The sequence below is a fragment of the Macaca nemestrina genome, chromosome 4 (genome assembly GCF_043159975.1).
Source record: "Macaca nemestrina isolate mMacNem1 chromosome 4, mMacNem.hap1, whole genome shotgun sequence".
Taxonomy (NCBI): domain Eukaryota; kingdom Metazoa; phylum Chordata; class Mammalia; order Primates; family Cercopithecidae; genus Macaca; species Macaca nemestrina.
The window spans coordinates 120,297,252-120,310,563 of NC_092128.1; the positions used below are offsets into that span (position 1 = coordinate 120,297,252).

At 35.8% G+C, this 13,312-nt stretch overlaps 1 protein-coding gene across 2 annotated transcripts in view; it reads left to right on the forward strand.

Annotated features, from left to right (window-relative positions):
* Positions 1–13,312, forward strand: part of LOC105492367 (von Willebrand factor C domain containing 2) — a 158,014-nt gene extending 144,702 nt beyond the window's left edge. The window contains exons 4-5 of one of the 2 annotated variants that reach the window (XR_011622371.1): positions 3,240–3,634; positions 12,318–13,277. Coding sequence is in view for 1 of the 2 variants with exons in the window: in XM_071095179.1 (XP_070951280.1) it covers positions 3,240–3,391 (152 nt within the window). In the remaining variant the exon portion in view is untranslated. Of the gene's footprint in view, positions 1–3,239 lie in introns of both variants that reach the window. The other variant, XM_071095179.1, reaches the window with a different exon arrangement.

Sequence of the window (13,312 nt, forward strand, 5' to 3'; positions counted from 1 at the left end):
GGCAAAAAGACATGAGAGTTAGCTTGATGTCCAGATCTCCCATTAGCCAAATTTTGGACAATTTAAACATCAAAAAGAATAAAGACTTCATTGTGTTGCAAAAGACTGAAAAATAAAGATTTTATATTCTACAGTAAAATGCAAAATGAAGAGTTAACTTTAGAATGATAAAAGCTCATTACAAGTGACTATTGCCCTGACATAGAAAGACTAATTCAGGTAAAGACTTTTGCTAGCATTTGTAGAACAACAGGATAGGTGAAATATAATTATCCAGTTTAGCCCTCATGAGGCCCTGTGAGGTCTTATTATTCCCATTAAGGCACACGATAATTAATTTAATCAGTCCCAGATCACATAACTATTAAGTACCAGATTTTTAATCCAGATTTGTCTGGAGATGAGACCTGTCAGTATCTGTATCTAAGAATACAGGCCTTCTGGGCAATTATGGTGTGGCTTCTCTGTGCAAAGCACACTGACAGATATTAGGGTGAAATAAAAGCAGATTGTATTTTCAAGTTTACCTCTGCAAAAAAAGATGATACAGAAAAGAAGGCATGCCAAAGACAGCTCAAGCCAAATGTGACTAATTAGGGAAACTTTTACAACCTAGGCACCATCCGAATGGTCACTGTGGCACTGTTGGCCTTATGGACTAAGGAAAATGCATTGCAGAGCAAGGGAGGCAGCAAAGTGTGGAGGCCAGTTGTGTGGGGTGTGGTGGAGTGCAGAGAGGACTATAATATCCTTTTGGGGCCACTGGGTGGGGAGGGGTCTTGAATTTAAAGTCTTACAATTCACCAAAGCTAATGGATATGTGACACTGGGCTCAGACATCATAAATCTGGTGTTTTCAGGTAATGCACATACTGGCCCCCTGGAAACACGGGACTGGCGCTCAAGCAAGAAAGTACAATTGGAACTATAATTTGGGAGTCATTGGCAGATGAATGATTGTTGGGTTCTCTGAAAGAGAAGAGTTCAAGGGCAGAATCTTAGGACAGTGTCTGAGCAGGGGACAAGAAGAAAAGAAAGTTCAGGCCTGGGTGTGGCAACTCATTCCTGTAATCCCAGCACTATGGGAGGCCAAGGCGGGAGGATCTCTTGAGCCCAGGAGTTTGAGACCAGCCTGGGCAACATAGAAAGACCTCATATCTCCAAAAAAAAAATTTTTTTTTAAAGTTAGCCAGGTGTGGTGGTGTGCTCCTCTGATCGGAGCTACTCGGGAGGCTAAGGTGGGAGGGTCCCTTGGGCCCAGGAGGTTGAAGCAGCTACAGTGAGCCGTGATCATGCCACTGCACTCCGGCCTGAGTGACAGAGCAAGACCCTGTTTCAAACACAAAACAAACAAAAAAGAAAACAGAGTTCAAGGAGGGAGAAGGGGGCACATGCGAGCAGGGAGCCATGTGCAGAGCTGGGCATCCAGAGGCGCAGGCCCTCCACCTCCTGGGCGAGCTCGAAAGCCACCACCACAGAACATGAGCTATTGTGCTTAGAATTATTCAAAGGCCAGCTGTTATTCTGGAGTTTGCTGGATTAATTCATTTTTTAAAATTTTGCAGATGGACCTTTTTCATCTCTTTGATGACTTCACACATTATAATTGAACACATTTTAGTTGTGAGCACATTATCAAAGATATTAGAAGCAAAGAAGGGAGGAGAATGAGAATTTTGCAAACTGTTGAAGACAGAAGTTGAGGGCCAGGATGCAGTAATTACCAGTGTTTGAATTTTGGAGGGAGGTGTAGAAGTAGAGCAGTTGCTCATAGTTGAATGAGGTCTGTAGGTATAAACCATAATAGAAAGCCATCAATCTTTAAAAAATAATGTGTTTTAACTAACATTGGAACTCTTTCTGATAGCCATCTCTCCATGTCCTTGATCTTAACATAAAGTGCAGATGTGACACATTTGTTGGCTGATATATTATGGCTGATATAGAATTGATTGAGAATTACAGAGATCCTCGATTCTCATGGAAGATTGTGAAAGATACATTCCTGCAGCACACTGAGATCGTGCTTCTCAAAGCGTATCCCCAAACAAGCCGCATCCACATCACCTGAGAACTTATCAAAGCAAATTCTCAGGCCCCAACCCAAACCTAGTGAGTCACAAACTCTGCAAACAGTGTCTTCAACAGCCCTCCAGGCCATTGCAATGTATGGGAAAGTTTGAAAAGCTGCCCTGGGAGGCCTGGAAAGTACACTGAATTTATGTCACTTCAAGCAGTTTGCTTGTTTTAGGATATCTCTGCCGAAAGTGTCCTGAAGAAGACTGGTTCTTTGAAGGTCTTAGTTATGCTTTTTCTGTGATTATTTAGAATTAATTAAATCAAATGGTTGCAGATTTTAGCCCCCAAATGGAATAGTTAATGAAAGTCACAGTGTTGTCTCTTATAAACATTTTAAATGGGCTGGGCGCAGTGGCTCACACCTGTAATCCCAGCACTTTGGGAGGCCAAGGCGGGCAGATCACGAGGTCAAGAGATGGAGATCATCCTGGCCAACATGGTGAAACCCAATCTCTACTAAAAATACGAAAATTAGCTGGACATGGTGGCATGCTCCTGTAGTCCCAGCTACTCTGGAGGCTGCGGCAGGAGAATCGCTTGAACCCGGGAGGCGGAGGTTGCAGTGAGCCGAGATCGCGCCACTGCACTCCAGCCTGGTGACAGAGCAAGACTCTATCTCAAAAAAAAAAAAAAAAAAATTAAATGACATTGGTTTCATTTCAGAACAAAAGTAAAGTACTTCACATTACTGAAACTATAACTTTGCCACTGTCCTTCATAAAAGAAACTGAATAAAATATGTGCCATTGGCCGGGTGCAGTGGCTCATGCCTGTTATCCCAGAACTTTGGGAAGCCGAGGTGGGTGGATCACCTGAAGTCAGGAGTTCAAGATCAGCCTGGCCAACATTGTTAAACCCCATTTCTACAAAAAATACAAAAATTAGCTGGGTATGGTGGCATGCCCCTGTAATCCTAGCTACTTGAATGGCTGAGGCAGGAGAATTGCCTGAATCTGGGAGGCGGAAGTTGCAGTAAGCCGAGATCGTGCCATTGCACTCCAGCCTGGGTGACAGAGCAAGACTCTGTCTCACAAACAAATATATACATATATATATACACACACACACACACACACACATGCTGTAATGCTTAATACCTAACTATGTACATTATATATTTATGCACACATATAGCATAAAACATTTTTTCTGCATTTCAGGTCCAAACTGCTTTGCAGAAACCGCGGTGATCCCTGCTGGCAGAGAAGTGAAGACTGACGAGTGCACCATATGCCACTGTACTTACGAGGAAGGCACATGGAGAATCGAGCGGCAGGCCATGTGCACAAGACATGAATGCAGGCAAATGTAGACGCTCCCCAGAACACAAACTCTTGACTTTTTCTAGAACATTTTACTGATGTGAACATTCTAGATGACTCTGGGAAATATCAGTCAAAGGAGAAGACTTATGATGAGGAATAATGGAAAATTGTTGGTACTTTTCCTTTTCTTGATAACAGTTACTACAACAGAAGGAAATGGATATATTTCAAAACATCAACAAGAACTTTGGGCATAAAATCCCTCTCTAAATAAATGTGCTATTTTCACAGTAAGTACACAAAAGTACACTATTATATATTAAATGTATTTCTATAATCCCTCCATTAGAGAGCTTATATAAGTGTTTTCTATAGATGCAGATTAAAAATGCTGTGTTGTCAACCGTCCTCACTGTGTAACTGCATATCTTTTTCAGTTCTGATTCCATCATCCGGGAATGTTCCCCCTGCACATTTTCACAGGGCAGAGTCACCCATGAATGGATCATAAGATATTAGGACCAATTTCCACTGAAACCCTGTTTAAATTCTATTTAATTACAGACATATCTCTAATGTTGATGTCTACTTCACATAAATATATTTCCTTCTTATAATAATATACTGCTTTTATCTGCTTCATTCTCAATCACTTGTGAAATGCAGGTATAAAGATCACTAACTCACACTTTCTCAGTTCTTTCCCCTAACCTCCTATATTGTAGACCATAGGTAAGCACATACATATATTTCGTTCTTATTTACATTATTTTTCTCTTCTAAGCATAACTTTAATTCATTCCCTAAACTGAGGAATAAAGTAGGCTGGAAAATTTGCATTACTGTTCCATCAAGCTGAAGCAGACAACAAAATAGGGGAGGAGTCCTTTAATTCTCCTAGGAGAGTTAAGGAAAATCAAACTCCTAAGCAAGTTCATATACCTGAAATCTAAACGTGCTACAGATATCTCAGCTCTCAATTCAGTGGAATCATATTCATCATCAGACTGAGTCATCTATTCTCCATAAACTACACAGTAAAATCTTGACTGATAACCTTGAATCAGCCACCCTTTACTAGCAGAGTGAGAAACAGTTATTCTGTTAAAACAAAGCTGAAGACCAAGTGTACTCCACAACTTTCCTATAGCTATAATTCCAAACCAACTTCTTTTCTCTTCATTTGAACAGAGAACATGAAAAGCCACTGCAAAGTCACGCTAGTCTAATCAATGCATAATAGAAAATAGTTCTACCTTTATCAATCCTATCAGCATGTGGTGTGTTGATGAAAGAGGTAATTGGAGTCTTAATAGGTGTAGGATAAGAAAAGCAAAACTATAATCACTATTTATGTCTTTAAAGGATTAAAATATATATACTCATTGTTTGAAGCCTCTAAAGATATTTTTTATACTTTTGTTTATTCTAAAATTTTGCATTAAGAACCTACTAAGTACAAAGCATTTGTGATGACAACAAGGGAATAAGGCTTGATTTCTTGCCTTCTTGGACTTTTGGTCTCTGGCATAAGAAGTATATGAAGTTATAATGTATTGTGTTAGAAGCCAAACTAGAGACCAGCAAATGGAGATTAGAAAGCCTTCCTAATGAGAAGATGGAGAACATGAAAAAATCATTATATAAAAAATGATTCAATCATTAAAGATTGAATAATATTCAAGAAAAATGGATACACCTATCATAGTTGAAAAATTAAACTATTGTGGACTTTAGTAAATATAAAGATGCCACGGACTGAGTCATCAAAACATTACATATAGTCATTTTTATCTTGTTCATAAAGAACACTTTGAGCCAAAGGGACTACCAGTACATAGATTTCATGAAAATACTCAGGGGAATTATTAGCTAATTGCTCTCAGGTGTAATCAGCTTTCCAAAATTTAACCTTTGTATTCAAGAGTGGTAGACATTGGCCATCCCTCCTTTATTCAAGGATGGATTGTTTGAGACACAGTTATTTATAGTTGTCGCTTTGCTAATAAATGGCCCTAGCCCCCATGGGTAGGTGGGCCATTAGTAACCTCTTCTCTCTCCATCAGGCATGATGCAATTAGAGACTCAATCCATGCAGCTCAAAGTCTTCCTGTTTCCCTTAATAATAATTCCTGCCAGAACGGATGATGAGCTCTGAAATAATTGCAGTGGTGTTTTCAATGCTGTGAGAATTTCAGAAAACCTAGTATTTTGTTGCATATAGAGAATGAACCCAATATCATCTTGGAAAATTAACTGACTCACTTGCTCTAAACTTAGTTTGACCTGCAGCGTCACAGGCACACACTCCTAAGCACTAAAACTCAGTGGTTGTTATTACACCAAAGTAACTCCCCTCCCCATCTCTGATTTCAACCCCCTCATTCCTCTCTCTTCATAGAAATAATACATAAACCAACCCACGGAAGAACTTGAATTTATGACACTGCACATACTCATGAATAACAATGGCATTATTTGCAATTTTGTCCAAGATCAACTTCTTCTTGCAGTTAGACTTTCACAAATATATAGCTATCTCAGATTGACATTCTATTTTCCTCCCCTCTGTTGTCAGAGAACTCTTTGCTGAGATGATCAACAACAAACTGTTCTATTCAGTAAACATCATAACTTCAATAACTGCCCAATAAAAAAGGAAAGTATAAGTCACTCAATTTCAAAATAATAGTGTTTGGAGATAGCACAGAAAAGGCGGCCTCAGAATTCAAGTATAGAAGTTCTGGAAAAGCCATAATCATTAAAATTCAAATAGGCCTGCTCTATAAGTACCTAATAATTGTTAAATGATTTGTTCAATTTAATAAACTAAACCATGCTTACAAATGTATTAATGAATTTATTTCAAATTTTCAACCTATATTTAGATCTGAAAGTATAAAGCTACTTATGTAAGCAATAGAGTGGTTCTGGAAATTATCTGGTGTCTTAGAGGTTTTCAAGTTAAATTCATTCTTTCAGTGATATGATATTTACTTGTTGGGTGGATTAACAATACTTTTTATTGACATTTCCCAGAAGTCTTGAGAAAAGTCATTTCAAAAACTTGTATTTCATCCCTGCATGCAACAAGTATTAGATGCACTCCAGTCTGGGCAAGTCCTGCTACAATGTTGCTGCTAGTGCAGATGGAAAGGCACAGTATCCTTGACATCAAGGGGTCTGTAAGCCTTGAAACTAATTTAGGTTTGATTATAATACTTCTAATCTTTTGATACTTAGAATTTCATCGTCTGCTTTGTGCAGTAAAACATGCTGAGAAGAGTTCTCATAAAGTTTTAAGTTTGTAACATCAATAATATGTTTAATAAACTCTCCTCCCTACTTCTCCAACATAAATAAAAAGTTGCATTTATATAAGGTTAAAAGTCCTAAAAAATCAGAAAATTTAGATGTTTAATTTTTGTTTTTATTTTAAGCAGTGAAATGGGTTTTTAAATGTATACATTATCTGGAACTTACTATTTCAAACAAGCATTGTTGGAAACTAAATCCATTATTTTAAATGTGGACTATTTAAACATGTAGAAAACAAAATTATGGACATAAACTATGATTTTAAAAATATTAACAATTTGCTAAATTTGTTTCAATGGGCAAGAGCTCAATCCTACTTTTCATTATTCTTTTTAATATCATATTTTTCCCCAACATAATGTAATGAGAAAAGAAGAGTATCAGATGTACTATAAGCACCATTGGTAAAAACATACATGCTTCTTTGGCCAACATAATTTGTAACTTTCTTACTGAACCTACTTACCTACTATATTTTTTCCCTCACTATTAGCATCTGATGGTTGATACAGTCAGTAATTCTTCTGAAGAATTAGATTAAGAGAGAACAATTTACTTATTCAGGAATAAGTGCATTTTTACAGCACATATTTTTCACAATCCAGCTGCAGCTTCCAAAGATCAGGTTCTCATTGCTCCATAGCACAGTTTAAATAGCCTACTTATATCATATCCTCACTCCACACCAACCGCTTCAGTCTATTATTTTAGTTTTCTAAATGTAGATCTAGTTTTCAACTGAATTCTTTATTTTGAGGATCACAATCACACACAAAATAACATCCAAACTCCTCAACATGGAAGACTGGTGTCTTCACAATTAGATCATGGACTACACCATGACCCAGGCCCCTGTGGCTGGTGAGACTTCTGGGCCCTGGGTACCACTCTAAACATGGTCTCTACTATCTCAGATCCTGCCCTGAGTGTCCTTTGCAGCACGTTGAGATATTAGCCATTTTCAATGTCCAATTCAAGTGCCATTGCTGGTAAGAAGACTTCTGTAGTTCTTATCGAAAGAATTGTCACTCTATGTCCCAGTAATATAGTACTAATTTGGTTTCTTATTTTAATATATCATTTATAAATCATACCATAGTTTGCATAATAGTTAATTTTATGCCTGCTTCTATTATTTACAAATCCCTTTAGTTTGGGCTGTGAGACATTCAATCCCCAAAACATCACCCAATTATCTATATGTTAAAGGCTTGTTGAATTGTATTCAATCTATTAGTTCAGAGTTATTTGCTATTCTTGTTTAAGGACAATGTATATATTAAAGAGCAACTAAAAGCTCCCATTACTGTTTGCCAACCCAGTTGTCTTTTGATTTCTCTGTCAATTTGCAAGTATCAAATATCTAAGTCACAGAACCCAGAGACACACCAAATACCCCATGGTAGTTTTAGGATGAACTCTAACAGCTATTGGCTATTTCTGGTGCAAGTCAGAAAAAAATTGCTTTTAGTGTGAAATTTTTGATGCTGAAGAAAGTTTATTGTATTGAAGAGACACTGGCCCTTTATGAAAAAGGAGGTCAAGTTTACAGTTTTGATACTTATTTACTTTCTTATTTTTAATTTTTGGAAAACAATTTTCTTAGACTTTCATTTGTGGTATTGAGTATTTCTGCGTGTTTTAATCTTTCTACATAACGTAATTAAACACCTCAGTAGGTATCTAGTGAACTGATAAAATAATGAGCTGAGTCATTTGTACAGAAATATAGTAGCTTCCATAACGTGAATGATAACTATTTAAAAATGATGATTGTCGAAATTTTACTAGTGTCAAATTTCACTTTAAATTTTGCAAAGCACCTGCTGTTCTAGCCTTAACATAAAAATTTAGAAACTAACTCCAATGCCTAATTTTTAAATGAATAAATCCCACTGAATATTAAGTAACACTGACAATCACCCTGAAAAGTATTCAGCCAAAGTTTCAATAGAATTAGGAAACTGACATGAAAATGTGCTCTCAGTGCTTGGCCCATGAGCAGTTTATGATTTAAGACGTGCATACTGTTTAACTCTTTCCTTCAAAGGTAGAAAAGTACATAAAGCCCCTGGCTGACCTATTATACAGGCACAGAATTATCAAAAACAATCAAAGTCAATTTAGTATATTATGAATACAGCCTAATGACTAAACACAATTGCAAATATTGTGACTTTAGTTTTTAATTCAATTTTCAATAAGTAGAAATATTTCTCAATTTTATTTAGTATCTAATTACATTAAGACCAACGCATACATTAAAGTGCATTTATATGATTAATATTTAATGATCATTATTTTACTTAATGATTAATATTTTCTGTTATTTGAATTTCTGTAATCTATGTTTTAAAAATAACTGTTTCCAAACACATTTTATGGAAAGATTTCATTTTTCCATTTCCTTTATTTTTATATTTACCTTGTCAAATACATACAATTCTATTTTTATTTCTATTAGAATTCAGGGTTTATTCTTTTCCTAAGCATATAATTCTTATAATTATAATGGAAAAAAGTGAGAAGTATCCCATAAGTACTATAAACCTATGAAACTATTAATGTTCTTTATATTACCAAGGAGTTTTAGTTTTAAAAAGCCATTCTTAAGCAATCAGTGAATGTATATCATCAGCCAAAAGTTATGCTAGGTTTCCTTCACTTATTATCACATTTAACCTCACAATTCTCCCAAATTGTGGGTAATACTATCCCCTTTGTTGCAGAAAAGTAAATATAGGCTCAGGGAAATTTTAAAACTGCCTTAAGATTCAGTCTGGTGAATGAGAGGCTGAGTTAAGAATCCAAATCTGCTTTATACCAGAGCCCATGATTTGAAGTCTTACCATTTTTCTTTAGGTCAGGGACCTCTAGAAATTAGACAGAAATTTCCAAAATGGTCTTTTACCCCACTCCCCATAAATAAGATAATGAATAGCAACACTGACCCGTAATTCTAGAATATCAATCTTGATACTTGTCAAAGTAAATAGTAGCTTCTCACAAAAATGTTGTGACCTCCCTAGTCTAAATGCTTATGCTATATGTTGATTCCTAAATCTAGATCGCTTTTTAAAAATAGTATTGAAGCATCAGGTTGTTCGGGTATGATTCTCACATTGAAATTTACAAAATACAACCAAATATTGTGACCCAGTTTTTCTGGAGCCAAGAGAAGTAAACTGCCATTTATTAGGTAATGATTATATGGCAAACACTACAATTTCAAATTTCAAATTCTTTTATCTGATTTATTCTTTTTTATCAACTCTGCTGTATTGATGAGGAAGTCAACATATGGTGGGTCACTTACCCAAATTTCGGTGATCAGCTGGGCGCAGTGGCTCACACCTGTAATCCCAGCACTTTGGGAGGTTGAGGCAGATGGATCAGGAGTTTGAGGCCAGCCTGACCAACATGTGAAACCCCATCTCTACTAAAAATACAAAAAAAAAAAAAAAATAGCTGGGCATGGTGGCACATTGGGAGGCTGAGGCAGGAGAATCCCTTAAACCCAGGAGGTGGTTGCATGAGCCGAGATCGCCTCAACTGCTCTCCAGCCTGGGTGACAGAGTGAGACTCTGTCTCAAAAAAAAAAAAAAAAAAAATCAGTGATGGTACTGTGGCCAAATCTGTTGGGTTCCAAAGTTATCCTACATGGGGCACAGTCAGGACTGGAATGGATAGTCTACCTGCTTCCAAATATTCTTCCCTGGGAAGCGGCTGTGAGTCTTACTGAATCGATTTATTCATTGCATTCTATGTGTCAAATGCAATTTAGGCCTGAGTGATGGTCATATATGGTCTTTGGACCCATGAAGCTCTGAGTCAACTATACCAGCAGATATTCTTAAACTAATAAAAAAAAAAGTGATGGCATCACATGCCATTTTGAACTTTTGCATTAAAGTCATTAACTTACATCAGTATTACGATTTATACTTTTAAGCAGAGTTTTGCCATTTTCTGATACACAGTAGCTAGTGATAAAATTATGAAGTTACTATTGTATGGTCCAATGACATAAAAACCTAAGTGCCTGCTTGGGCTACTTATACTCTGCAGTATACCCTGGTTTATTGTGAGGATTAAATAAAAAATCCTCACAAACCTCAATTTAATATAGATTAATTATAAAAGTAATCTACCCATGTTACATAATGTTAAATCTGTAGTTTCAAAGTGTATGCTATTTCTTAAAACAAAAACAAAGATTATCCCCACTCCAAACAATAACAGCAATGGTGAAGGTCGTGGGTGGACAGAGGTAGTCCCACCCATCCCCAGGGGGCTCAGCCACCAGCGGCCAGGTCTGTCAACTGCTCCCACCTGCCCTGTTTTCTCTCAAGAAAAAGATTTTCATTTTAAGATAGGCATCAGTGCAATAAAGGAGCTTGATACAAAAATCATTATGTTCTATATATGTTTTTGTAGGTTGTAGATTAATTATGGCCAATTAATACTTTAAAATATTTATGTTACAAATAACACTGAAGTGAGATTCAAAATTGTGCCCTCTATTGAAGCCAAGAAAGTAAATGTCTTTAAAATAAACATAATGGTGTTTTTTTGGTACAATAAACAGCATACCTACACTTCAGAGGACAAATCATATTATATAATAACCAGGAGGGAAAGTAAAAGGAGACATTAATTTGGATATGGAAGCAAAATGGAAATGCTGAAATTCAGAGTAATATAGAGCAAAACAGAGGTTTGTCTGAAACATTTAAAATATTAAGAAGTATGACTTAAAAACTCAAACATTTTACTACACAATGAATCCTTTTCTTAAGGAAAAAAGGAAAATAATAAAAGTGGTATTTGGATGAGATAATTTTCCTTTAAATTTATTCCTCAGAATGATGTAAATTTTCCAACTGGAAGCTCATCTTTCTATACATGCATGCATCTATACAAATGGTAAAACAGTTACTCTGTCAATTCGCTGGGATAGGAAAGGTGGATATAAATATAAGCTAGAGTCTGGTTAAAACAAAACAAAACAAACAAAAGACAAAAGAAGCACTGCACTGTTGGCCAGAAATTCCTTTTAAGTCAGACTTAAGTCCACAGAAAGTTGGACCTAAGCAGTGAAGGATGTAGGGGAACAGAGAGGGACTGCTTGGCCAAGTTTGCTATTCTCGTTTGTCTATGTCAGTACGGCTACGTAAAGTTCACAACTATTTGCACATAGCTATAAATATAGCATGAATAATACACATATGTATTTAATTGTGTTATTTACTATTTATAATTTGAATTGATGTTTAAAATAATTTTAAATACTTATTCCATAAACTCAGTATTTGAAAATTAAAAAAAAAAAAAGTCATTTTAAATAACATCATTTACCAAGTCTGAGTGATGCTTTACAAGGTACCCGATGAATATAAAATTATAGCTTTTAGTCTTCATTTCTAATAGACTGTTATAGGGAAAATGTACTAAAATGTTGTGCTTATTACATTTATGAATTTCAGACAGTTTCTATAGACTGAGAACAATGAAATGTTTTTATACATTATTTGGTGAAAGTTTTCCAGTAAGTGTTCATATCCTGCACAAATTTTATTAAAGAACATCAATTTTACATAACAACTGTAACCATTAATAAATCATCAGTCACCACTTTTCCTGCATGTCTGACAGATGGAGAACACTGTGCTTAGTGTTGAAGATACCAAAGGGAACTCAAGTGAGGGGAAAAGAGGAGAGCAAACTGATCAAAAGGGAATGCCCATGATGCTTTCAGGAAACCAGGGTGAGAACATGCTGGCTGGAGGATGGGTCTGGTTTCCAGCAGAGATGATAGGAGTTAAAAGGCATAGGTGAGTTGTTCCCATCCCTGGCCTGGGCCTTACTCCATAGCTATAGAAACATAGTCTCTAGAAACAAAGGCCAGAGCATCCTTTTAACATTTCTATCATAAGTATTCTCAATAAACGTTTGCAATTTATTTGCTTTAATGTAACTTGGCAGTAAAGACTCTGGCCTTTGGAGGTCTGATTCTAATCCCAGTTCTACCACTTACCGGTTATTTATCAGGTACACGTTACCTACCTCTCTGTAACTCAGATTGCTCATCAGTAACATGGGGAGAGTGGTATCAACCACTAAGAGGATTAAATGAGTGAATATTTGTAAAACACGTAGCCTAGAATAAATATTTATAAAGCACAAGATCTATTTAAAGTGTTTATAACATAATACATTGGAATATGAGACTATTGAAATTAAAACATTTTGAAGATTCTATTAAATGAATAATTTAGTGCTCATTTGAAAAATATTTTATCATCATGTTAAAATTTAACATATAATTTATATCTTAGTTTTTATCCCATTTATATATATATTTGCCAGAAAAATGTTTTGTAATACCTTAATTTTATGTGGAGCTGAATTTAAATAATTAGGCCTAATTTGTATGTGTTGTTGGATGGGTATGTGTATTGACCTGATTTATAAAATAAAGTATTTATTAAACTGGGTTTTGCACTTCCAGGTAGAGTCACATTTAAGATAATCCTTTGAAATATTTTAGCTTTTGAAAGTAAATTAAGCAAGATAAATAAAATGTATGTACGTCATTAAAAATATTTAAAATGCTTTAAATATTTTGAGTTATTTAAAATATAATCCCT